The 27762-nt window shown below is 44.9% G+C and overlaps 1 protein-coding gene across 1 annotated transcript in view; it reads left to right on the top strand.

Moving 5' to 3' along the window:
* Window positions 1–27762, top strand: part of PpD3 (protein phosphatase D3) — a 67543-nt gene that overhangs the window by 18586 nt on the left and 21195 nt on the right. The window contains exons 2-4 of the mRNA XM_068356136.1: window positions 999–1240; window positions 3195–3342; window positions 18065–18186. Of these exons, the coding sequence (XP_068212237.1) occupies window positions 999–1240; window positions 3195–3342; window positions 18065–18186 (512 nt within the window). The remainder of the gene's footprint in view (window positions 1–998; window positions 1241–3194; window positions 3343–18064; window positions 18187–27762) is intronic.

Raw genomic sequence — 27762 nt, 5'->3', positions numbered from 1 at the left:
GTTTATCGCGGTAGATAGGTTCCAGACCCGACCGCGATAGGTGAAAATCCGCGAAGTAGTGACACCATATTTACCTATTTATTTAACATGTATATTCAGACTTTTAAAACCTTCCCTTGTACGTAGTACTGTTAACAAACTACCCTTTAATGTACAGAACACTTAATGCATGTACTACAGTACCCTAAACTAAAACAGGCACAAATATTAAAGGCGATTTTATATCATGCGTTTCCTAAACACGCCAAAAATCACGATAAAAAATGGCAACCAATGTTTTGTTTACGTTTCTCTGATCATAATGAAGAAACAAATCCATTTACTGTACACATCTGTGTATAGGTTAGTTTTTGCATTAATTATATTGATTATTCAGTACAGTAAGTTGATTTTGTTATTACCAATATGTATATGTATATGGGTTATGAAAAAAATCCGCGAAGTGATGAATCCGCGATGGTCGAACCGCGAAGTAGCGAGGGTTCACTGTACCCTTACATTTTCAAGGTAATCATAAAAAAAATCACAAATCATTCAAGTAACCATCTATGTTTATCTCGTTAAAAGTCTAACAACTGTTTCAGATTTGCCAAAGTAATTTTCTTGGCTTATTATGGTTAGAAAAATTACAAATTACTTTTAGGATTTGTGAAGTTTTTCTGTTTACCTTGAAACTGCAAAGGCCTTGTTTTGAGTTCTTCGTCCTTTGTAATCAACAATGAATTATTTAGTGCCCCCATAATATGACAACAATTAGGGTAACACTACTATATACATATCTTATATGTAAATATGTATAGAGTAAAGACATTCTTTATTAGTTTGAACTGTGTTGGCTTGTCTAACATTTATAATACTATATCAAAAGAAACTTCTCTTTTATAATTAGATATAACAATGTCTTGACTGGCCTTAGGATTAGAAGTGGTATAATCAACTGTCTCTTGCCGAGGTACAATAATATCATCATCAATTTCTTCCTTTCTTTCATATTACAGAACAGCAGTATGACAAGGCGATAGAACTATACACATCCGCGATAGAACTAAATGACACGGTAGCAATATATTACGGAAACCGTAGCTTCGCCTACTTGAAAACAGAGTGCTTCGGATACGCCCTCCAAGATGCTTCTAAAGCCCTCGAGCTGGACAAGACGTACGTTAAGGGCTATTACAGAAGAGCTTCGGCTTACATGTCTTTAGGGAAATTTAAACTCGCTCTTAAGGACTATGAAACAGTAAGTAGTGTACAGTGATATCTTTGGTCTTATGTCAATATTGCCAGTTTACTGTAGTTTTAACCTTTAATTTTTCTTTTTTGAAGTTTTCAAATAATGCCAGAAAGTTCTGGTGTTTATTGCAATAATTATTGTACTCTCGTCAGCTTTGACAAATGTTTATTTTTTAGTAAAGTCAGAATTGGTCGGTGCAATATTTATTTTGTATGAAGATGACACGTTATTTAGGGAAGTTAATATTTTACTTATTTTATTGAACGTTGGCGCATCTCGTGCTTTTCTGTTTGGTAAAATACAAGTATCACTTGTCATAACTTTTAGATATTATGATTTCATCATTCAGATTAACTTGTTGTTGTATTCATGATACATTGAAAATGAAAATAGCAAATAAGATCATTGTTCCCATACGAAAACAAACCATTTGGTCTTTACTTATATGGAGTAGAATAACAGCAAAGCCTGGAAGATGGCAGTCAAATTTTTTAAAGCGGTGTAAACAACTGGCAGGGTAATTACCCTGTCAGCCGTTGGGTGGCTATTGCCACCTTACCAGCTCACTCCAAACTCAATTCAATCACAGAGAGAACTTGTCCCTCGGGCTCTGAATTTGGCAGTTTATGCTTTGCATTAACTTATTATTTTTTTTTCTTTCTGCTGTGGGTTTGCTGTTTGCTTTTGATAATTCGGATATGTCCAGGGATCCTGTCTAAGACCTGCGGGACATATATGAACAATGTTGAGGTAGAGCCTCACAGGTTATGGTAGACTTGGCAGGGCCATATGTGATCTGAAGTCTCACCTTGTGAGGAATGCAGGGAGTGGCCATCCCCTTAGTGGGTGTTGTTTGGCAGGAAGAAAAAGAAGAGGGCCAAAAGGTATTCTTCGCCTTCTGGGTCTTTCTCGAAGTCTAGGAAGTCTAAGCCTGCTTTTTCTTGCTCCGGAACTCTCCCTTCTGATTCTTTCCTGCTGTCTTCCTCCTAAGGATGGTTGTGTGTAGGGCAAGGAGTCTCCGTCGCTTCCCCTCAGAGTAGTTCCACTAATCCTTTTTCTCTAGATATGCAGAGAGCAGACAACTTTCGACTGGTGTGGCCTTCGCTGGGTATTTCAGGCTTGCTGTCGCAAGAGAAATTTCATCTTTTTTTTTTTTTTTTTTTGAAGAGAAACATCGTCAGAACACCAACCCTAGCCATTTTGTTCCTTACAGGTTGCGCTTTTTCCTCCGCAGGTCTTCACCTGCCTGAATTACCTTCTCGCCGGTCAGCCCATGCTTTCCCTTCTCAGCGCTCTTCAGGAGACCATTGCAGTTCTTCTATGGCTTGTTGTAAGGCTGTCTCGCCATCTAAGCATGATATCTCCTCCTCGGAGGCAGATTTGAGATCGGTTTCTAGTAAAATATCTCCGAGATGTTCTGATTCCTCGCCCGCGAGACGCTCAACTATCTCTCCTTCATCTGCTTGCCCTTCTGCCGGACCTTTGCTCGCCTGCCAGCACCTCTCCTCACACATTGTGCAAGGGAAATTCTTCCTCTCAGAGTTCGTTATGGGCTTCAAAGAGGACGGAGTTGCGCTCTTCTGAGGACGAGTCTCCTGTTAAAGAATAGTGGTTTATATTTGTGTGAACAATTTACAGATTCTTAAAGTACTGTAATTTGTGTTTTTCCAAACTTAACAAACCTGAGTCCCTTTAAATTACGCTGCCTACTTCAGCCACCCTGGAAGCTTTAGGTTAAGGTCAAGGTAATGGGTAGGGGTTACCCTCTACCTGCCAGAAACTATAACTACCTCATTTAAAGTTTAAATCTGTTCCAGCATCGCGGGAGTCATACTCTAGGTTTATATAATTAGGAAAAATATAAATTAATTTTATTGAATTATATTTTTTTAAATGTGCTTCCAACAAAACAACCTTCTCCTCGTCCTTCATTATTCATCATGTGCAATATGGTTTCCAGGTAACCAAAACTCGTCCGAATGACAGGGATGCCAAAGTCAAATATAACGAATGCCAGAAGGTGGTCAAAATGCTCATGTTCCAGAAAGCCATAGCTGTTGACGATGACAAGAAATCAGTTGCAGAGTCTATCAACTTGGAAGCCATGGGTACGTAGATTGTATCACTTTTAGGTTTTGCAATACTGTACTGCAGTCACTGTTATTCCTCTCCCCCATTCCTTTCAAACTTTTCCCATGTCCAGATATACTGTACACACCCTGGTCAGCCACTCAGTCAACCTTTAATTTCAGTACTATTGGATGGTATTGAAACATGAGGCGAGAAAAAGGTGGGCTGAATATTTTGAAAGGTTGCTAAATGTTGATGATGATAAGGAGGCAGATATAATTGCTATTGCAGGTGTTGAGGTGCCAGCGATAGGATATGAGAATGAGAAAGGAATTGAAAAGAGTACTGGTTGAGATGAGAGCAGGAAAAGCACCTGGTGTGGATGGTGTGAGTGCTGAGATGTTGAAGGAAGGGGTGTGACTGTGCTGAAATGGTTAGTAAGATTGTTTAACATATGTTTTACAGTATTTTTGTCTGTGGGGCCAGTGTACGGGGTGTGTGCATGTATTTTTCTATCATAGAAAGGTAAAATAGATGTGCATGTGTGTTGTAATTCTAGTGGTATTAGTTTATTGAGTGATTGGAAAAGTGTACAGTAGAGAGTTAATTAAGAGGATTGACGATAAAACGAAAGATGCTATCTTAGAGGTGGTGGGTGGCTTTAGAAGAGGTAGGGGATGTTAAGATCAGAATTTTATACTTAGCAAGATGTGTGAGAAATATTTAACTAAAAGTTTTTACATTTATGGATCTGGTGAAAGCTTAGGATGAGAGTTATAGGGATGCGATGTGAAAAGTGTCGAGTTTATTTGGAATTGGTGGAAGGATGTTGCAAGTAGTGAAGAGTTTAGGATAGAGAATGAAGTGAGAGTGTGGTTTCCAGAGAGAGTGGGACTGAGACAGGGATGTGTGTTGTTGCTATGGTTGTTCAATTAGTTTATTGATGGAGCTGTAAGAAAGGTGACTGCTTGATTGCTTGGTCGAGGTTTGAAACTTATATATGAGTGATCATGAGGAGGTAAATCATTAGCTGTTTGTGAATGATACTGCATTGGTTGCAGACTCTGAGGAAAAGGTATGTCGATTAGTGATAGAGTTTGGAAGGGTATATGAGTGAAGGAATTTGCTCGTATATATGGGTAAAAGTAAGGTTATGAAGTATACAAGAAGTGGGGGTGGTGCTAGATTGAATGTCATGTTGAATGGAGAGTTACTTTAGGAAGTAGATCATATTGAGTAGTAATTGGGTTCTATTGTTGCTGCAAATGGTCAAGTGCTAGCAGGTGTATGTCGGAAAGTGAATGAAGGATATAAAGTGTTGGGGGAAGTGAAGGGAGTGGTAAAGAATAAAGTTTACGAATAAATGTAAAGAGTTCTTTAGGTGAAAGTGAGTGTACAAACTACTGTATGATATATGGATCAGAGTTGTGGAGGATAAAAGTGATTGAGAGACGAAAATTGTGTTGAAGATAGTGTCTGAAGAGTATGGTTGGTATATCTCTGTTTAATAGGGTTAGGATTTAAGTAGTGAGAATGAGAATGGGTGTGAGGAAAGGATTAGCAGCCAGAGTGGATATGAATGTGCTGAGGTGGTTTGGCCCTGTATAGTAAGGAAAATGGGTGTCTACTGAAGAAAGTGATAAATGCAAGCATTGAAGTGAGAAGTGTAAGAGGAAGACCATGGTTTGGTTGGATGGGCTGAGTGCAGAAAACCCTAGGTGACGGAAGGATAGATGTGCGAGAGGCAAAAGAGCATGCTAGAAATAGGAATGAATAGCAAGCGATTATGATGTAGTTCCGACTCTTTGAGGGAGTGGCAGTAGGGGAGTCAGCATATGAAGCTCCATTTGTGGGGGAAGAAGGGGTGAGGGGGGCCCATGTGACACCCTAGCAGTACCAACCAAACTCAAGCAAGGAGGAGCAAAAGAGGAAAAATCCTCTTTTTTTTTTTTATGTCAGTTATCCCCCCAAAATTGGGTGGAAGTACCTCGCTAGATAGATAGACCACTATTCTCTTACACTGTAATTAAGTCATGTCTGGTGGCCTTTTTGTCCTTTGCTCATTGAGTTGCAATCTGTACTTCTCTGCTGTCACTTCCACAAGTGTTCTCAAATTTACATAAGAGACTTCTCATTTGTTCTTGTATGAATACAAACCTTCCTCAGATGGGAGTATGCTTTCACCGAGATGGTTGCTAAGCTGTGCCCACACGAAGGCCGCTGAGGTCCGCTTTATTTTCGGCTGCCGGACAGTTCAGATGTACTTCTCGGTATCCTCACTTAGCTTAGCTTTTTCAATCTTTTGCTTTTAGATAATGTGTTGGCAGATCATCATGTACAAGAGGTATTAAGGAAGAAGATACGGACGTGCAGTTATTTCCCCGATAACCGTAGCTGCGGGACTTTTCTGTGGAGCCTGCCTGTATCTGCTCTCTGTTTCCTGTTGGATAGCATTCCTGTTTGATGTTCATTTCTTAGCTAGTGGGGCCTTACATCGATGAGTACACAATGTAATCTTAATAAAGCTGGCATTTCTATGATATCGCTGTGCTTCTATGGAGTAAGGACGTTTTGCTGCTTCCGAGTCTGATCGGTTTTCAGTTAAAATGTCCTCCTGTCAAAATGTTGCCCTACCAAAACAGCCAGTTAAAACGTCTCCACAGAAAAGATTTTGAACAGAAGCCATGGACAGTGATGGAAAAATGTTACATGTATTAAAAAAAAATGTAAATTCAGTATACAACATTTGTTGCATTTATTTTATTTTAAAAACATACAAGATATAAAATTTGTAAATAAGCTAAAATAAGAGAGCAGTCATTTTCTTAATCTTAAGACACGGATGGTCCAATTACAGGGGCCTATTTCCTAAGTTCCTTCTATGTATTTGTCCCCTATATTAAACAGATGTACTTGTACAAATTCCTGTCTGTGGGATAATTATTCTTCAGACACTAGGCGCACTTATAGATTCTTTAGTCAGGGAATAGAACAGAAGTTGTGCTCTGTTTGCGTATCAATTCAGAAAACCGTGCAAACCTTCCACATCATTGTTCATACGGACATAAATCCATGTCTCGTCTGCATAGTTGACCAGGTCAATCAGCTTTTGAGTAGACGCATTTCCTCGAAGCTTGTCAAACAACGGAGTAATGTTCTGGCAGGTAAGGCAAGGCCATCAGTTTCTTGCAGTATCTGTGAGAGTCGTCGTTGTGGTGATAAGTTAGTGCTAGTCCAATTTCTTGGATCTCTCTCCATATACATTCTGTCCAGTGGAAGGCGCAGCTCATTATCTTAACATCTGAGAATACTTGGGGAATAGCTTTCCACATAGCAACCTCAAAATCAGTTACCACTTGTTTCAAGGTGACTGTCAGTTCATTTTCATTGCGCACAATCTGGATACAGAAGAGTTGAGTAAAGGGATTCTTCCCCACTTTGAAAGGTACGTCCGTGTACCATGTTTTCACAAGTCTTAGTAATGTCAGCATTATATCTGTAGCAAATGGGAACCGCTTTTTCTGTCCAACTGTTACTTTGCTACACAAGAAAGTAAAGGGGCACTTTGTAGAGCGCAGACCTCCACGGCGGCAGCTTATTTCTCCACCTTGACCTTTGACCTTCACATGTATTAATTGGCGTAGATTTTCATACACTTAAATATGAACCAATTTTGAGGTCTTTATGACAAAGACGTCGAAAATTATGGCTGATTACATGAAATGGATATTTTGCTTAACTGTAACCTTGACCTTCCAAATTTAATCATTTCCAGCTTCTTACATGAAATTTAATCCCTGCAAGTTTCATTACTTTACTATTAAGATTGTGGCCAGGAAGCAGTTCGCAAACAAACACACAGACGCACACACATAAACAAACATACAAACAGGGGCTAAAATGTAACCTCCTTCCAACTTTGTTGGTGGAGGTAATCAAAAGAGTGGAAAGTCTCATCCACTTCAAAGTTCTCCTGGTCCTCCAGGGTGTTCGGCTTCTCTGGTCGCAGGCCTTGTTGGTTCCTGTTTGCTGCTCTGGCAAGGTTATCCAGATTAAGTAATGCCTTCATTGCTTTTCCTGGCACAACTTTCTCAAGTACCACCTTCTTGAGAATTTGTCTTGATTATGTAAAGATTTCTTTAGCTGCAGTCTTCTTTATTTCTGCTCTGATCTCGGTGGCTTCCTTGGCTCTAGCTTATCCATTTTGGATATGTGGCTGTGGTCTTCGTACGAATGTTTGCTATGGATACAATGCTGACATTATTTAGACTGGTGAGGATATGGTACATGGACGTAAGAATTAAAGTGGTGAAGACGCCCTTTACGCAACTCTTCTGTATTCAGAATGGGTGCGATGAAAATGATCTGACAGTTAGCTTGGACCAAGTGGTAATTAACTTTGAAGTTGCTTTTTGGAAAGCTATTCCCCAAGTATTTTTAGATGTTAAGATAATGGGCTGTGCCTTCCATTGGACCCAATGCATATGGAGAAAGATCCAAGTGATTTTGGGTAGATGCATTTCCTTGAAGCCTGTCAAACAGGGGAGTGATCTTAAAATATTCTATTTTAATTAAATACTTCTCTTGTAGTTTATATATTTCTTTTCCTCACTGGGCTATTTTCCCTGTTGGAGCCCTTGGGCCTATAGCATGCTGCTTTTCCAACTAGGGTTGTAGCTTAGCAAGTAATAATATAATAATATTAATGTTAGAGACTGCTGCCCTTTTCCCGTGGAAAGAAGCAGACGTCACGATGGTGAAGTGCTTGAAGGCTAGACAAGACACTCTTCCAACAACCAGTTACCTTCAAGAGTCCAGGCCCTTCAAAGGCAACTATTCTGAGAACCCCAATTAAAAAGATTTTTCATTCATTTTGGGGCAGTCTCTTTAAGACACATTTTATCCGCAGTAGGGCTAGTTTCCTTGTGTTTTCCATATGCCTGTTATTGTAAAGTCATCCCCAAACTGTTCTTATAGTTTACCTTTTTTATGGTTAAATCTATGTTTCACTATCAGTACCTATCAGAATAAGTACGTGCGCCTTTATTTTGCCGTTGTGATCATCTGGCTTCCCGCAATATAGACCACTTTGTCCATATGTAAATGGAGTGCTTAAAGACCGTCTTTTATGGGCAGTAGTACTACATTCATCTTTCACTTATTTTTGGTGGCTCTATCAGTGATTGAAAAGTGAACAGAAAACTCTTTCTGTATTTGATGTGTACAATTTGTTCCGAGTACAGTTCTAATGCTGCTATTTCACAGGTTACTAGCTTTAGCAATCCCTTCTCTTCCTTCATCACGTAATACGCAGGTTGGCTATCCAGAGGCTTATCACTGAATACACATTTGTTCATGATCAGCTGTTGGTAAAAAGAATATAAATGAATTTACTATGTCAAAATATCAAGGTATTGATTAGGTTCATCATATTTCAGTACAGTATACAATACAGTTAAATTTAATATTGGTTTCAGCAGTTTGATTCAGTAAGCTTTGTGTTAATGTGACTGCACAAGTCTTAGGTTTAAGGTCAAAGTGACCTGTCGAGTGGGCAGGACTTGCCCTCGCCCTCTATAACTACCGCCGCCTTGCTGTGGATTTTAACAGCCGCATCCAGCTTTGCTGAAGGTGGCTGATTTGACTTGGGATTAATCTATTTTTGGGGAGGTGCTTTTTTATCTCCAAGGATCTTTCGTAAGAAAGGTTAGAACAGAATCCAATTTTCAGGAATACTAAATAAATATTGACTCACCTGCTCTATTTGGTGTCTAAGGACTTTCCTAAGAAAGGTTAGAACAGAATCCAATTTCCAGGAATACTAAATAAATATTGACTCACCTGCTCTATTTGGTGTCTAAGGACTTTCCTAAGAAAGAAGGTGGCTGATTTGACTTGGGATTAATCTATTTTTGGGGAGGTGCTTTTTTATCTCCAAGGATCTTTCGTAAGAAAGGTTAGAACAGAATCCAATTTTCAGGAATACTAAATAAATATTGACTCACCTGCTCTATTTGGTGTCTAAGGACTTTCCTAAGAAAGGTTAGAACAGAATCCAATTTTCAGGAATACTAAATAAATATTGACTCACCTGCTCTATTTGGTGTCTAAGGACTTTCCTAAGAAAGGTTAGAACAGAATCCAATTTTCAGGAATACTAAATAAATATTGACTCACCTGCTCTATTTGGTGTCTAAGGACTTTCCTAAGAAAGGTTAGAACAGAATCCAATTTTCAGGAATACTAAATAAATATTGACTCACATGCTCTATTTGGTGTCTAAGGACTTTCCTAAGAAAGAAGGTGGCTGATTTGACTTGGGATTAATCTATTTTTGGGGAGGTGCTTTTTTATCTCCAAGGATCTTTCGTAAGAAAGGTTAGAACAGAATCCAATTTTCAGGAATACTAAATAAATATTGACTCACCTGCTCTATTTGGTGTCTAAGGACTTTCCTAAGAAAGGTTAGAACAGAATCCAATTTTCAGGAATACTAAATAAATATTGACTCACCTGCTCTATTTGGTGTCTAAGGACTTTCCTAAGAAAGAAGGTGGCTGATTTGACTTGGGATTAATCTATTTTTGGGGAGGTGCTTTTTTATCTCCAAGGATCTTTCGTAAGAAAGGTTAGAACAGAATCCAATTTTCAGGAATACTAAATAAATATTGACTCACCTGCTCTATTTGGTGTCTAAGGACTTTCCTAAGAAAGGTTAGAACAGAATCCAATTTTCAGGAATACTAAATAAATATTGACTCACCTGCTCTATTTGGTGTCTAAGGACTTTCCTAAGAAAGGTTAGAACAGAATCCAATTTTCAGGAATACTAAATAAATATTGACTCACCTGCTCTATTTGGTGTCTAAGGACTTTCCTAAGAAAGAAGGTGGCTGATTTGACTTGGGATTAATCTATTTTTGGGGAGGTGCTTTTTTATCTCCAAGGATCTTTCGTAAGAAAGGTTAGAACAGAATCCAATTTTCAGGAATACTAAATAAATATTGACTCACCTGCTCTATTTGGTGTCTAAGGACTTTCCTAAGAAAGGTTAGAACAGAATCCAATTTTCAGGAATACTAAATAAATATTGACTCACCTGCTCTATTTGGTGTCTAAGGACTTTCCTAAGAAAGGTTAGAACAGAATCCAATTTTCAGGAATACTAAATAAATATTGACTCACCTGCTCTATTTGGTGTCTAAGGACTTTCCTAAGATAGGTTAGAACAGAATCCAATTTTCAGGAATACTAAATAAATATTGACTCACCTGTTCTATTTGGTGTCTAAGGACTTTCCTAAGAAAGGTTAGAACAGAATCCAATTTTCAGGAATACTAAATAAATATTGACTCACCTGCTCTATTTGGCGTCTAAGGACTTTCCTAAGAAAGGTTAGAACAGAATCCAATTTTCAGGAATACTAAATAAATATTGACTCACCTGCTCTATTTGGCGTCTAAGGACTTTCCTAAGAAAGGTTAGAACAGAATCCAATTTGACATGAATCCCAAATAAATATTGCCTCACCTGCTCTAGGACCAGGCATGAAGTTTCTGGGCCTTAAAGGAGGAAGCGAAGATACAGCTGTGCAGACTAAAGCTGGTGTAGTCTTGGTCTCAAATGCTGAATGAGTGGATACCACAGGCTGTTTGGCCTAAGTGTAGCTATTAGCACAGCTGTTCCTGAAAATTCCTGACGAATATTCAAATCCTTCAAAATTAAATTAATTCGAACAAACACATTAATTGACGACCAACTGTTCCAATCCAGATTTAGAGCATTTGTTGTCACTGCTCAAGTTCTAGTGAGCGTAAATTCGAGGAATAACCGTCTACATACAGAGTTCTTTCTTTACACGTTGATACACTGGCTCTAGAGATGGTGAGACAATATTTCTTTGGTATACATGTCAAATTGGATTAATTGTTCTCGTCATTCTCAGGACAAAAATACAATTGTTCCAACACGGAGACTTACCTCGAACTACTTTCTTAGGAGTACCTGGAATCTCCTCTCATCCGACCAGAGTTTTGTGTAGTTTACCCTACTTCCGTTTTCTGTGAAGACTACCTCAGGCGGAAGGATACGTGCCCTGAGGCTAATCCCGAGTCAGGCCGCGTGCTAGCTTGGGTCTTGACCCTCAGTAAGTTCTCTGGTCGCGTCGTGATATCATCTCGACGCTCTCCTTATCTCAGTGCGACTCTTTGTGTCCCGCGTGTCTCTCACGTGGTATCGCGGTGCTCTCCCTTGTGTTCTCGCGGTATCGCTTGATAACCTTGTGCCTTCCCTTGTGTTTCCACGTGTGATCCTTATCCTTTTATCCTTACCATTGCGTTCCTGTGTCTTGTGGTGTTGTGTTAGTGCGTGATGGAGCATCCCCTCCGTTGTCCTGGGCCTAGGGCTGGGAAGTCGTGTGGTGCGTTTTTATCCAAGCCGGAGGTAGATCCGCATTCCCTTTGCTCGTCCTGCAGGGGTAGAGTGTGTTCTCCATCGGACACGTGCCCGGAGTGCGTTCGTGGAATGAGGTGCAGTTGGTACGTTTTGGTACGAAGAAAAAGAAGTCTTCCAAGAGGTCGCACAGGAAGATTAGCACCTCTTCGCCTTTGACGTCCCCAGGAGGAAAGTCTGATGGGGGTTTCCCTTCCATCTTCCCCTACCCAGAGTAGGGGACGAGGTAAGTCCGTTGTGGGGAAGAAACCATCGGTTCTTCCCCAGGAGTCTTGTCTTCGGGATAGTGGGGTTGCTGCTTCTTTACAGGCAAGTGGGGGCCTGAAGGTGAGGTTGGTGGGGGTCCTCGAAACGATGCCCTTATGCTTGCGGGTGGGGGTCCTCGAGACGATACCCTTATGCTTGCGGGTCACGTCTCGTCGGATGACCCCATGTGGAGTAAGAATGTCCCTGTTTCTTCGCCCACTTCATGGGCTTATATTTCAGATACCTCCGCAGCTGAAGGCGCCCCAGAGAAGGAGGACTTTTCGTTGGCGGATCCCCTCGCATGGATGCCCCCGAGGACGCCCTGTAGATCCCCGTTGAGGATGGAGGAGGGCCTTGGATCCTGGTTTCCGAATGTCGAGCGGCCACGATCTCCCCCAGCTCCTCTTTCGTCAGTTCCGGATGTGTTTCTGCAACCTTCGACCTCCGGAACACAGCAAGCCGTCAAGCCGTCAAGCCGCCCACTCTCCATGCCCCTGCCCCGCGGACGTGTTACGAGGATTCGTCAGAATCTTCAGCGGCAGGGTCCTCAGTCTCGTCGGAAGGAGAAGCACAGAGGAGACATCGGCGAAAACGGGATAGATCCAGGAGAAGGCGCTCCCATTCGAGGTCACGTTCCATGTTGCGGCATGGAAGAAGACGGTCCAGGTCCCCGAGTAGGAAATTCAGGAGGAGCAGATCTCCAAGGGAAGAATGGGTCCTCGTCCCCCGCAGTAAGCTCACGGACTTCACTTCGATCCCGAGCACTTTGGGTTGGCTCCCCAGAGATAATTCGTTAGGAAAGTCCTCCTCCAGCCACAAGCTTGACCCTCGGAGGGACGCGACCTCAAGAACCCCTTCCGACAGGCGTAAGACCGCGGAAGCGCCTACTCAATCCGCCCAGCGGAGGGAGTCGCCTTTTCGGAAGGGCAGCCTCGTCGAGTCATCGAAGGCAGCTCTGACTCTGGACAAGCAGGGACGGCTTCCTTCGTCGGGCAAGCCCACGGAAGCCGTGCCCTCCATGATGAAGGACAGACAGAGGATGGAAGTGCTCGCCTCTGCGGCAGTGCCCATCCTACGACCACAACTTTGTGCGGAGGCGCCCGTCGGGACAGTGGCTCAACGCCAGATGGAGGACGCCGACGACGACACGGAGGCCACACCAGCGGAGGACTTGGCCTATAGGAGGGTGATATGCCTCATAAGGAAGCACCACAGGATAGAGGAACCTGTTCCCTCCGACGAAGATGCCTGGCGTTCTAGCCTCATAGGCTAATGGAGGCCCCTGTCCAACAAAAACCCTCCTTAGCTCTGCCTGTGGCCAGAGACGTGAGACTTGGTCGTACTCACGTCAACAAGGTTGTGGCGGGCAATATAGAAGCCCCCAAATCGCAAAGTACCTCGAAGTTAATCCAGGGACTGAGGTTCCAGAGTAAATTCTATTTGCCGGAAGGACAACGACCAGGAGCCTGTAAGATGGAAGCCTCCCTTGAAGTTTTAGGCCAGGGAGCCCCGAAAGACAGAGCCTCTTCAGCTCCAATCTTTTTCTCCCAGTCAGAGGTGACGATGATGGAGGAGATGGCTGAGGACCTAGTCAACGTCGCCTCCTGGTTAGACTGGTGGGCCTTGACTCTATTATGCATCCAGGCCTCCTACGACCTATCAGTTCCCGCTAATCAAGCGTAGGGTGTTAAAGTTTTTAACGTTCCAGTCTCTAGCTCAGTCGGCCAACTGGGTACTTAGAAGAAGGGACACGGTATTGAGCAAGTTGTCCAAGCGGATCCCGGACAGGGAGGCGAGGGCCTTGAGGAGCCTGCCCGTGTGGGGTGATGTGCTTTTCCCCCAGAAGGAGGCGGAGGAGATTATAGAGAAGGTAATGAAGAGGAAGGAAGTGAGCGTCCCCAGACCTCAAGCCATGAGGAGGCCCGCTCACAGGAGACCTGCGTCCAATGGCCCCACTACTCCTCGAGCCTCTCCTAGCCAGACAAGGAGAGACATTCCTTCTACGTCTCGGTCGCAGCCCCCCCATAGAGGAGCACCGTCAGCTCCAGCCACTTTTAGAACATCATACTCCGCCTCCAGGAGAGGGCGTTCAGGTAGGTCCTCCAGAAGAAGATAGGGTGAGAGGCCCCCTACTCCTGCCCAAGCCTCAGGTAGGGGGATGCCTCAGACTTTTTTGGCAAGCATGGAAAGACCACGGAGTGGAACCGTGGACAGTGACGGTGTTGAAGGAGGGGTACAGACTACCGTTCTTGGCAGAACCGCCACCTCTGATTCTGGCCAGACAGGTGGAGTGGCTGGCACCCAAGGATCCTTTGAAGAGGACAGCCTTACAGGAAGAAGTCTCCACGATGTTGGCGAAAGGAGCAATGGAAACGGTACAGCAACCGGGCCCGGGGTTCTACAGTCGACTCTTTCTGGCGGAGAAAGCGACGGGAGGTTGGAGACTGGTCATAGATCTGTCAGCCCTCAACAAGTTTGTGTGCAAGACCGACTTCAAGATGGACACCCCGAAGTCGGTCCTAGAGTCCTTGAGGGAAGGGGACTTCATGATGTCCATAGACCTCAAGGACGCTTATTTTCAGATCCCAACTCACCCCTCCAGCAGGAAGTATCTTCAGGTGAGATGGGGTGCCCAGATCTTGCAGTTAAGGCCCTCTGCTTCGGTCTGTCAACAGCGCCTCAGGTCTTCACAAGGGTCTTTGCGACAGTCTCAGTGTGGGCTCACGAACGGGGTATTCGCCTGATTCATTACCTGGACGACTGGTTGCTCCTTTCATCCTCAGAGGAAGTTTTGAAGGAACAAGGCGCGGAGCTACTATAGTTCTGCAAAGTTCTGGGCATCACCGTCAACCTGGAGAAGTCCCACCTGTCTCCCTCCACCAGGATGAGTTACTTGGGGATGGTTCTGGACTCCCTACTAGTGAGAGCCTTTCCGTTGGAGGAGAGATTGAACAACCTGGACCAGGTCCTCTGTCCTTTCTTATCAGGACAACCCAGGAAAGCAAAGGACTGGCAGAGGTTAATAGGTCACCAAGTATCATTGGAGAAACTGGTTCCCCAAGGGAGACTCAAACTCAGGAGTATCCAGTGGAACCTGAAGGGACTCTGGAACCAAGTAGACTCCCCCCACAAGATAGTTCCCGTTCTTCCAGAGACGAAAGAATCCCTGGAGTGGTGGCAAGATCGGACGGACACCCTCAAGGGAATGCCCTTCGCACCCGAGCCCCCCCGAGATGCTTCTCTTCACAGACGCCTCCAAGGAAGGAAGTCAGCAAGGGGCGTTAGGACGGAGGAAGAAAAAGCACAACACATCAACATCCTAGAGATGAGAGCTGTTCGGAAAGCGTGCCTACAGTTCATCGGTCTTCTACGGGGAAACACAGTGGCGTTGATGTGCGACAACGCCACAGTAGTAGCATACATAAAGAAACAGGGAGGACTGAAATCGAAGGAGTTGTGCGATCTCACGGAGATCCTGGATTGGGCCGAGTCAGAACAAATCGTGATCACAGCGAGGTTCATTCCAGGAAAAAGAAATGTCCTGGCCGACGGACTCAGCAGGATGGGCCAGGTGGTGGGAACCGAGTGGTCTCTGCACCCAGAAGTAGCCAGGCTCATCATCCAGAAGTGGGGTTCGCCAGTAATGGATCTTTTCGCAACAAGGCTGAATGCACAACTCCCCGTATTCTGTTCTCCTCTCCCAGACCCAAAGGCGGCATTGGAGGACGCCTTCCAACACAGGTGGGACAATCTCGACGTATACGCTTTTCCTCCCTTCGCGTTGATCAGGCAAGTGCTCAACAGGGTAAGGACAGCTTACAACCTAAGGATGACTTTGGTAGTGCCCTGGTGGCCGGAGAGGGAGTGGTTCGCGGATCTAAAAGAGCTAGCGTGCCTTCCCCCGTGGTGTCTGCCAGACAGACCAGACCTTGTCAGACAGCCCCACTTCCAAAGGTTCCACAACAATCCTCGATCTCTTCGCCTTCACGCGTGGAGGTTATCGAGCGTCTCCTAAGGAAGGAGGGGTATTCGACAGGGACAGCGGAAAGAATGTCGCGTTATCTGTGGCGTTCATCGGCAGCGGTCTACCAGGCAAAATGTACCACATTTACGAAATGGTGTTCCTTCAGAAACATCAAGCCACTAAGGGCTTCTATCCCGGACATTGCGGACTTCCTCGTACACCTCAGAGACGTGGTCGGCATGTCAATACCGGCCATCAAGGGAGTCTGTGCAGCCTTAGGCCAAGTTTTCCTCCTGAAGGGCATTGATCTGGGTTCCTCAAGACATATCTCTATGCTCATCAGGAGCTTCGAACAAGCATGTCCCCCTCAAGCCTCCAGGGTACCGCAGTGGGACGTGGCAAGAGTTCTGAAGATGTTAAGTGAACCCCCGTTCGAACCCTTGAAGGACATAGTGGACAGGGATCTCACCCTCAAGACTGTCTTTTTGTTAGCTTTGGCGTCATCAAGGAGGGTGGGGGAAATCCACGGGTTGTCCTACGAAATCTCACATGCGAAGGGTTAACGTGAGATCTTCAAGTTCGTCCCATCGTTTGTGGCTAAGACCCAGAATCCAGCTGTCTGGGATCCCAAGTTTGAGGGCTTCACAATTCCAGCAATTCCTCGGTCAGGTAATCCGGAGGATTTGAAGTTGTGTCCCGTCAGAGCCGTAAGGAAATACCTGGAAAGGACGGCTAGTCTCCGCCCTGGTATCAAGAACCTCTTCGTCTCCACGGGCACAGTTAGAAAGCAGGTTTCAAAGAATGCCATCTCCTTTTGGCTAAGACAGGTGATTATCAGGGCCTATAGCAGTGCGGGTCTTCCCCTGCCAGGTAACCCCAGGCCCCATGACATTAGGGGTATAAGTACCTCCCTAGCCTTCGAGAAGAACATGGCAGTGGCTCAGATCCTTAGAGCAGGCACCTGGTCGAACCAGTCTACCTTCACAACTCACTAGCTCAAGGAATGTTCGAGGAAGTCTTTAGACGGGTTCTCTATAGGAACAGTCATCTCCGCGCTCCAGGCAATTTAACGGTGTAGCCCCAGGTACAATTGTGGGTAGTAAGACCAGGTTCGTTTACCTATCCCCCTTGTCCTTCCTTTCCCTTTTTTCCTTCCCCCTGGAGATAACTCGGGTAGAGCCTGCACAAGACATCAGTTTACAACATCGTCATGGGACACAGCATCGAGGAATGTTTTAAGGGTGAGTTACTTACACTAACATTTCGTTTTCCGGCCAACTTTGAACCCAGTCTTCTATCTAGGTCCCTTGCTGTCCTGCTTAGTTGGGTCTAAAGGTCAGGAAGCCACTCCCACCTCCTAAAGTGTAAGTTTCCTAAGAAAGTAGTTCGAGGTGAGTCTCCGTGTTGGAACAAATCACAAATTCTAAGTAATTTGTATTTTTCCTAACATACTTACCGAGAACTACTTTCGTCTAATGGCCCTCCCTTCCTTCCCCTAGTGCCTTACTGACCCTTAGGTAATTAAGCATCCAAGAACTTACTGAGGGTCGAGACCCAAGCTAGCGCGCGGCCTGACTCGGGATTAGCCTCAGGGCACGTATCCTTCCGCCTGAGGTAGTCCTCACAGAAAACGGAAGTAGGGTAAACTACACAAAACTCTGGTCGGATGAGAGAAGATTCCAGGTACTCCTAAGAAAGTAGTTCTCGGTAAGTATGTTAGGAAAAATACAAATTACTTAGAATTTGTGATATTACCTTAAAAATTTTGGATTTTTCTATCATATAGATCTACACAGTCAACAACTCATACAATATTCGTGGTACTAACTGACCCTACCTTCCACCTTCAACAACTCTCTCTCAAGATAATCATAGGACTCCCAGACCGTAGTGCTTTGCCATATGGTCCAAAAATTTCATGTACAGGTGCTATACAGTACTGTAATCATTAAAAATATTAATTTAATCAAACAATGCATTCTCTTTGGAAATTATTTCTCTTTTCACTTTTATTGTTCTAAGAGCCATTGGCTTTTTAACATTTTTATTTGCTTATAAAAACTTTAATATTTGTTGCTAATGCATATTTGAACCTACAGTTATTGAGGATGATTACGAAGGACCTCGACTGGAAGATGGCAAGGTAACAGAGCAGTTCATGAAAGATTTGATGGAACATTACAAAGCTCAAAAGAAATTGCACCGACAGTATGCATACAAGGTAAGCGTGAAAAATCTGATGCAAGTTTTTCTTTAAAGGGTTCTAAGTTCTACCATTGATGGATACTGCTCCTGTGCCTATAAGTAATGAAATGTTTTAGAGTACAAAATGTCTATCATGATCGTATTGCCTATACTGTATAGAATAATTAAAGGCAAATTCGTTCCTACGCAGTGACAAACTTTCGTATTTTCAATATGATTTAGTTGCAGCTAGCACTCAGCACTTAAACTTACATGAGTTGGTAGTTACCAGTGGCGGGGAAGCCCCACCCTTCTTGCTGGTACACTGAACAGTCACTTTTAATTCCTGCTGGTGACCAACACTTGACGGCTTCTTTTGGAGTGTCATGAAAATGCGGTAGGGAGGTAGATACTCGTACCTCGTGCCCTTCGTGTCACCTGGATTCCGCTTAGGAGGAGTGTAAGAAGTGGTCACCCTTCCAGTGGCAGAAGGCTGAATGAAAAGGCTAGACATGGCTCCTCTCCTTGTGGCTAATCCCTGAGGTCATAGAAGTTGGCTAGAACTTTTCCTTCAACCCCTGGTACTCAGCACTCTGACCTTCCCCCTTCGGTCTCTTCGTGAGATAGGACAGAAGATTGGTGACAAATTAACACTTGGACAGGTTTCGAGGCCGGGAAACTTCTGTTTTCCCTGGCAAAGCAGGTTAGCCTCTCCCTCGAAAGGAGTCTTCTGTAGATTCAGATCTTATTCCAGTTGATAACACTTTGTTACGCCTTTGGAGTTCCTTGGGGGTTACAAGGTACTCCGACGGGGGAAAATTTATCCTTGATGCTTAATCTCTTGCAGGGGAATAATGCTTCAACGCCTTATGATCCTATTGTCCTTGACAGTGAGCCAGAATCCAAGCTGCCTGCTGATGTTTAGCCTTCGGGACAGTCTTCCTTGATTAACCAACCCTCTGAAAGTTCTCTGAAGAAATCGGTATCGAGAAGAAAAGTTCTCCTGGTAAGAAACACTTGTTGTTCTACTTATGATGAGCACACTTGCCCTTACACATCTTCCGAGCGGCCTGCATCCTCTCCTCTGGTTTGGTGTGAACGCCCTGCTTTGTGATTGCGTGTTTTCCGTCTTCGTCGGGAAACTCTGCCGCTCCAGATCTTGTCTGTTCTCAACGTACTCCTGATATGTGTGCCCAACAACAAATACTCTCACTCAAGCACTGTTAATAATAGCACACATGATGACAGATCATCTGGTGATACCAAGGATCTGAGCATGCCTTCCCCAAGGGAAGAGATTTCGTTACGTCTCATTAAAGCGTGAATGCGATTATGCTTAGTATTGACGATTGCAAAGCCATTGATTAAATAAGTGCTTGCCTTGGTGTGCTGTCAATGCGTGCTTTCCATATCCTTTCACAGATGGACATGGGATAGCCATAATAAAAATGGTAGTCTTCATTTCAGTTCAATGACATTCTCTGATTGGAAGGAAAGTACTCTGAAACTAGCATCTGTTCATTCATCTAAGCTTGCTTGGTCTCCGGGTAAGGCATCAGATTAGGACTTTACGGTCCAGAATTCTCAAGCGTTACCTGATCCTCGTCGTATTCAGGGCTCTTGATCTTTGTAGCTTCAGATCTTTCTCGTCTTGTTACACTGAGACAGATTGCAACTGTATGACTCTCAGGATGTCCATCTTTGGATTCAAAGTCTCCCGATGGTGTTGTTTGTAAGGGAGTGACAGAACCCTTGTTTGTTTTCGAAGGGCCAGAAGAGAAGGGAGAGTAGGGATTCAAAGAAAGTTGTTAATAGATGTGGTTACCCTAGGTCCTCTCGGAGGAGAGATCTCGATAAGCCCCTTCTGCCTCGTTTGTCAGCTGCTGATAGATGTAGGACTTCTACAGCGAAAAGCAAAGTATCGCCTATGAGGTCTTTCAATTCCCTGAATATGGGTAACCAAGATAATTTTTTAATCTCCGACCCTCTTCAGCGCCAGCCGGGTACATTGTCTTGACAGGATGACAAAGGACAGCATGATTCCTCTCGAGAGAGGAACAGAATCTCCCGATTCTGTTGGACGGTTGCCTCAAACAGCTGGTCTGAGTTGGACTGAATCTGAGAAGGTGGAGTCAGAGTCATCCTTCTTGCAGGTCCTGTCCTTGATCTGGAGAGTTAAGTCTTGTCAAAGCCCCCAGATCTGAAATTAAAGCCATGAGAGCTGAAATAGATCGATTTTACCATGCTCCCCAGGGTTTGAGGTAATGCTTGAAACTCCCTTGGTCTGAGCTAGCTAAGATGTTATTTGATAGGTTTAAGCTCATAAGGTTCCCAAAAGGCAGACCATTCTTGTAAGACCCTGCTGCCAGCTTTTTAGGAGCAGAAGCATTCTTATGTGACACAGAACGCTCATCCCTCACCTCTGCTTTTGGAGCCATTGGAAAAGTTGATTCATCCCGGGACAGAGTAACCCAATTCAGGAAGGTAGCTTATACTTTCCTTCATTGGCCAGTTACCAGCACAACAATAGCAACAGCTAATAGGTCACTTGACATCATTAGAGAAACTTGTTCCTCACGATCGTCTCCATTTACGATTGTTTCAATGGTGTCTAAAGAGGCACTGGTCACAAACCACCAATTATCCTCTGGGCCTGGTACCAACCGAGCATGACACCAAACTCGACCTACTCTGATGGCTAGCTGAGGAGAATCTGCTTCAGGGGTCTCTCTTGGAGTGTCCCCCTTCAGATCTCATTCTTTTAACAGGTGCATCAAAGAGAGGGTCAGGGCCCCATGTCCTGGACCATCTTGTATCAGGACAGTGGTTACGTGAGGACAAGTCTATTCATATCAATGTACTGGAGTTGATGGCAGCTTACTTAGCACTTCCATGATTCCAGCATATTCTAGTCGGTCACTCTGTAGCATTAATGAATGACAGCATAACTGTAATGGCATATATCAACAAGAAAAGTGCCACAATCTCACAGCTACTCTGTCAGATAGCTGAATTTGTGCACTAAATGGCAATTTGCGACACGGTAGTACTCTCTGTCCGGTTCATTCTCGGCAAGAGGAATGTCATACTGTAATAGACAGATTGAGTCAGAAGGGTCAGATACTGTAGATGGATCAGAATGGTCTATCGTTCCCGACAAAAGACACAAGTCCCAACAAAGAATTGCCAGTCTATTGCTCACCAGTGCCAGACCTGGAAGCAGCGCTCAAGGACGCATAACAGCATTCCTGGGATGGCCTTAGCATCCATGTTTTTCCTCACTTTTGTCTTCTTTGAAGGGTGATAAACAAGATTTTTTCAACACAAACCCTAAGTTGACTCTAGTAGCTCCAAAATGGCCTTAAGCAACATGGCACCGGACCTTGTGCTTCTACCAGTAGAGGTTCCAAGAGAGCTTCCCCATTGACACAACCTGCTCCATCAACCTTACCTGCAGAGGTTCCACAACTTGGTGGATTCACTATCACTTCAAGGGTTGAGGTTATCCAGCACCTCTTCCATGAGGCAATGCAAGACATGTCTCGATACCTCAGTAAATCCTCCTCTGTTGTGTACCAGGCAAAGTGATCCATCTTCTGTGGTTGATGCTGTCGAAGGATTACTTCTCTCGGAGTCTCATATCCATTTTAGTCCATTTCTTTTAGCGAGGTATATTTGCACCGACTCGCAACGGTGCCCTTTTAGCTCGGAAAAGTTTCCTGATCACTGATTGGTTAGAATGGCCTTGTCCAACCAATCAGCGATCAGGAAACTTTTCCGAGCTAAAAGGGCACTGCTGCGAGTCGGTGCAAATATGCCTCGCTAAAAGAAATGGACTATAGTAGCAGACTTTCTAGCTTACCTACGAAAGGAAAGATCCCTCTTAATCTCAGTGGTAAAAGGGTATTGTTTGGCCTTGAGCCAGGCACTCAGATTGAGAGAGGTGAATATTTCCTCTTAGTGGGAATTTTCTTTATTTATCGGGAGTAGGAAGCAGAATTGTCCTCCTCTCAAATTCTGCGTCCAGCTGGGGATGGGACTTAAAAGTTTTTCAGTCTTTAAAGAGAACTCCGTTGAGGCTAACCTCAGATAGGGATCTTACCTGAAAACAATTTTTCTGTTAGTTTAGCTTTGGCAACGTGTGTAGACGAACTACGCGGACTCTCATATATTCTCTCATTCTGAGCACTGGAGGCAGGTCTTTTTAAATTTTCTTCCTGATTCTATAGCTAAAACTCAAAATCCATTGATCCTTAATTCCAGGTTTTCATCCTATACAGTTTCATCTTGGGAAGTAACGAACGATTTGGTTGTTACTTTTGTGTCCTTTGAGGGCGCAAATGTGCTACCTTAAAAGAACCAAGACTGCCAGACCCTGGTTTCAGAACCTGTTCATAAGTACTGGTGGGGTGAAAAACAGTCAGCAAAAGTACAATCTTCTCTTGATTGCAGGAATCTATCAACATAGTATTACCTGTAAATCCCCCTGTGCATCAGATCAAGTTGAGGTGCGTGTCTATGAGATGAGAGGAGTTATTGCTACTCTAGCCTTTAAAAGAAATCACTCGGTGGCTCAAGTTTTAGACTGTAGCATGGGAGTGTCAGATCACCTTTAGTGCGCATTATTTTGCGGGAATGCTCGCACATATCTTTAGATAGGTTTTTCACCAAGACCTGTGATTGCTGGTGTCAAGTGGTGTAGTGACTGTAGCTCCTTTACTGGACCAAATGTATTAATTTCTAGAATAGTGGTTACAGTGTAAATCTAGGTTGAGAGTGAGTGTGTTTGGCCACTTTCCTCTCCTCTTCTCTCTTGGGGTATAGTTGCTGGATGGATGTAGATACAGGAAAGCCTCTCCTATAGCTAACAGTTTTTTTATTACTGTTAAATAGAAGTTTTTAAATATTTAACTTATCCGGTGAATATATAATAGCTGCTACTCAGCGGCTCGACAGAAAACACACTCAAAAAACTCGCGAGCGATCGCTATAAAGGTTGCGGGTGTGCCCACCAGCGCCAACTGTCGGTCAGATACCACTTTTGCATGTAAACAAACCCTTCAATTCTTCTCTGTCGACGTTGACGACAAGACGTACCAATTCTCGCTGTAGAACCTGGAGTTTTCTCAACATATTTGGTGAAGTACTTCATTTTGGTTTGAGCTTTCGCAGTGCAGGTGTTTTTCCTCAACATAAACTCTTGAACTCTTTATTGAATCAGATTATTTGTTGATGACTTGGATTGTTTTTGGAATTTTCTTTGACTAATTCAAAATGGCTGACCCTTCACAAGTACCTAGATTTCGGAAGTGTAATGCGAGGGACTGTAATAGGCGTCTTCCAAAGGCATCTCTCGACCCACATACTGTGTGTTCCAATTGTCGGGGTAAAACCTGTCAATTGGGAGATCGGTGTGAGGAATGCGTGGGCCTTTCGGAATTCGATTGGCTCGAATACGATAAATATGCACGTAGGTTAGAGAGAGATAGGGTAAGGAGAAGTTCATCTAGGTCTGTAGATTTTTCCTCTCCACATGCCCCTGAACCTAATCCTTCCCCTGTAGTGGTTGTTCCTAACCCCCCTTCTAGCACTCAGGAACCATCTATGCAAGACATGTTACGTGCTATTCATGCCTTGGGGGAAAAAGTTGAAGCGTTAGCATCTGATCGTAATCAACTTATGGCTGACGTGAAGGAACTTAAGTGTCAGAGTGCCACGGCGGAAAGTGGGAAAGTGATTAGTGCGCAAAGTGTTGTGAATAGTGTTGCGACCGAGGGTTCGTCTGTTCGTGCCTGTCGTTCACCTAGTCCGGGACCTCTTGCAAGCTCCCAAGCCCAGGGGAGAAGTAATGTCGTACGACTTATGGGTTCGAGAGGCCTTGATCAGCGAACAGACGTTCCCTCTATGGTATCAGGCGTATCTCACCAAGATCGCCCCTACCATAAGACGAGAGAGCCCATTTTCTCCTCGTCTTCCGAAGGCTTTTCACGCAAGAAACCGTGGAGCAAGGTTTCTAGGCCTCTTAAACGGAAGTCGGTCCCTTCAGGACAGGTCCAACGTCCTGGATGTAGTCATTGGGACAGTTCGGACCCGTTGCAGTCATCGGATGACTGCTCGCCGCCTAAACAAGGCAAGGTTGTGCCGTCTCAGACGTTAACCCCGTCGGTTACCGCACCCATTCCCGTGGACCCTAAATGGGTTATACTGCAGGACATGCAGTCTAAGCTTACCTCCCTTTTGGAAGACTATTCTGCCGATAAGGTTTCCGTTGAGCCTAGCCGTTTATCTCATCAAGATCCTGGCCTTCAGCCACCCAAACGTTCCTTTGTGCGTCCTGTTGACGTTGGTGTAGCCAAGTCACGTCAATCAGTTTGTTTAGAACCGCACTCGATGCGGTCTCGTGTGGATTTTCAGCCGCATTTGGACGTTAGGCAACTTGCTGATGCTCCTGTTGACGTTCAGGACGTTCGCCAACCTTCGGAGTTGACTTGTTTTGACGCTGAGCGTCAACATCCGCAGTCTAGAGTTGTTTTGACTGCTCAGACTAGGCGGTCAAAGCAGTCTCGGGTGGACGCTGTGCGTCCTCACGCACCTGTTGTTGTTGACAGTTCACAGACTGTCAAGCAGTTACATGACGTTGCGTCCTGCTCCGCTACTTATGCACCAGTGCGTGTGGACGCAGCGTGTCAAGTACTGCCAACCCCTTTGCTTGTTTCGCAGCAGTTGTCAGATGAGGAACCTTCAGATGAGGACGTTGCTGACCCTCAGCCTGAGGATCATCCTTCAGATATTGATGAACCTAGATCAGTTCCGCCATCAATGGACTTTAAGAAAGTCATGTTAATTTTTAAGGAGTTGTTTCCCGATAACTTCGTCTCTGTTGCTCCTCGTTCACCGCCGTCTGAGTTTGTTTTAGGCGTACCTGCTGACATGCCAGCCTTTACAAAACTTGTGCTATCTCGCTCATCCAAGAGAGCTTTACGGCTGTTAGGCGATTGGTTGGAAACCAAGAGGAGTTTGGGGAAGACGGCCTTTGCCTTCCCTCCATCTAAACTCTCGTCTAGATCGAGCGTCTGGTATGCCACGGGAGAAGTTCTCGGCTTGGGAGTCCCTGCCTCTGCCCAGGGCGACTTCTCAAGCCTTGTAGACTCTCCCTGCCGTCTAGCCATGAGACGCTCGAAGGTTAGTTGGTCATCTTCGGACCTTGACCATCTGCTGAAAGGCATTTTTAGAGCCTTTGAAGTTTTCAACTTCCTTGACTGGTGTTTGGGAGCCTTAAGTAGGAAAATCTCATCGGCTGATAGAGATGTCTCCCTACTCATCATGTCCTGCATGGATAAAGCCATCCGCGATGGATCCAATGAGCTATCCTCCTCTTTTACTTCAGGAATCCTTAAGAAGCGAGAGTCTCTTTGCTTTTATCTGTCGGCAGGAGTTACTCCCTGTCAAAGGTCTGAGCTACTCTTTGCTCCCTTATCGAAGTTTTTGTTCCCTGAACATTTGGTTAAGGACATAGCTTTGTCACTCGTGCAGAAGGACACCCATGACTTGGTAGCGTCCTCTGCTCGCAAAGGGACTCCTTCGACATCCTTTTCTGCAAGACCAAGGATAGACACTCCGGCGTCCAGGTTTATACCGCCCTTTCGTGGCAGAGCTCCCAGCAGGGGAAGTACTCGTGCCGAGGGAAAGAAAGGAAAGAAGAGAGGAGGCAAGTCCTCACGTAGCAGAGTCTGACTGCCCGCAGCCTCAGACAGCAGTAGGTGCCAGACTCAAGAACTTCTGGCAAGCCTGGGAGAAGAGGGGCGCAGACAAACAGTCTGTGAAGTTGCTCAGAGAAGGGTACAAAATTCCATTTGTACACAAACCTCCTCTAGCGACTTCCCCCATCGACCTCTCTCCCATGTACCGAGAGGAATCAAAGAGACAAGCCCTGAAACTAGAAGTGTCTCTTTTACTAGAGAAGGGAGCGGTGGTGAAAGTCTCGGACCTTCAATCACCGGGGTTTTACAACCGCCTCTTCCTAGTACCGAAGAAGACAGGAGGTTGGAGACCGGTGCTAGACGTCAGTGCCCTGAACGTCTTTGTCACGAAGACAAAGTTTACCGTGGAGACCACGAAATCAGTCTTAGCAGCGGTCAGAAAGGGAGACTGGATGGTCTCTCTCGACCTAAGAGACGCATACTTCCACATCCCCATTCACTCAGATTCCCAACCTTTTCTGAGGTTTGTTTTCGACAATGTGGTGTACCAGTTTCGGGCCCTGTGCTTTGGCCTAAGTCCTGCTCCTCTCGTGTTTACGAGGCTTATGAGGAATGTGGCAAAATTCCTCCATTTATCGGGAATCCGAGCCTCCCTTTACTTGGACGACTGGCTTCTCAGAGCCTCGTCCAGTCATCGCTGTCTGCAGGATCTGCATTGGACATTGAATCTGACCAAGGAATTGGGACTTTTGGTCAACATGGAAAAGTCCCAGCTGATTCCATCCCAAACTATACTGTATTTAGGGATGGAGATTCGCAGTCCAGTTTTTCGGGCTTTTCCGTCTGCCCCCCGAATAGAGCAAGCCCTGCTCATAATCCAACGGATGTTGAAGAGAGAACGTTGCTCAGTCAGGAATTGGATGAGTCTGGTAGGGACCCTATCATCCCTGGAGCAGTTTGTCTCGCTAGGAAGGCTACACCTTCGACCTCTCCAGTTCCATCTAGCTTTTCACTGGAAAAAGGACAAGACGCTAGAGGCGGTCTCAATCCCGATTTCCGAAACAGTAAAGACATGCCTGAATTGGTGGAACGACAATATCAATCTAAGAGAGGGACTTCACCTAGCAGTTCAGAAACCAAACCACGTTCTATTCTCAGACGCATCGGATTTGGGTTGGGGTGCGACCCTGGACGGTCGGGAATGCTCGGGTCTGTGGACCTCAAGTCAGAGGAGCATGCACATCAACGGCAAGGAGCTTTTGGCAGTCCACCTGGCCTTGATGAACTTTGAGAGTCTCCTTCGAAACAAAGTGGTGGAGATCAACTCGGACAATACCACAGCCTTGGCATACATTTCCAAGCAAGGAGGCACCCACTCCCTGACACTGTACGAGATCGCAAGGGACCTGCTCATTTGGTCAAGAGATCGAGACATCTCCCTGTTAACGAGGTTTATACAGGGCGACTTGAACGTCTTAGCAGATTGCCTCAGTCGGAAGGGTCAGGTAATTCCTACGGAATGGACCCTCCACAAGGACGTGTGCAAGAGGCTTTGGGCGACTTGGGGTCAACCCACCATAGACCTCTTTGCAACCTCGATGACCAAGAGACTTCCAATCTATTGCTCTCCAGTCCCAGACCCAGCAGCAATACATATAGACGCTTTTCTTCTAGATTGGTCTCATCTAGACCTATATGCATTCCCACCAATCAAGATTGTCAACAAGGTACTGCAGAAGTTCACCTCTCACGAAGGGACAAGGTTGACGTTAGTTGCTCCCCTCTGGCCCGCGAGATAATGGTTCACCGAGGTACTTCGATGGCTGGTAGACTTTCCAAGAAGTCTTCCTCTAAGAGTAGACCTGTTACGTCAGCCCCACATCAAGCAGGTACACCAAGGCCTCCCCGCTCTT

Source organism: Palaemon carinicauda, chromosome 32, assembly GCF_036898095.1.
Source record: "Palaemon carinicauda isolate YSFRI2023 chromosome 32, ASM3689809v2, whole genome shotgun sequence".
NCBI lineage: Eukaryota > Metazoa > Arthropoda > Malacostraca > Decapoda > Palaemonidae > Palaemon > Palaemon carinicauda.
Note: the sequence above shows the minus strand (reverse complement) of the source record. Positions and strands in the feature narration are given on the sequence as shown.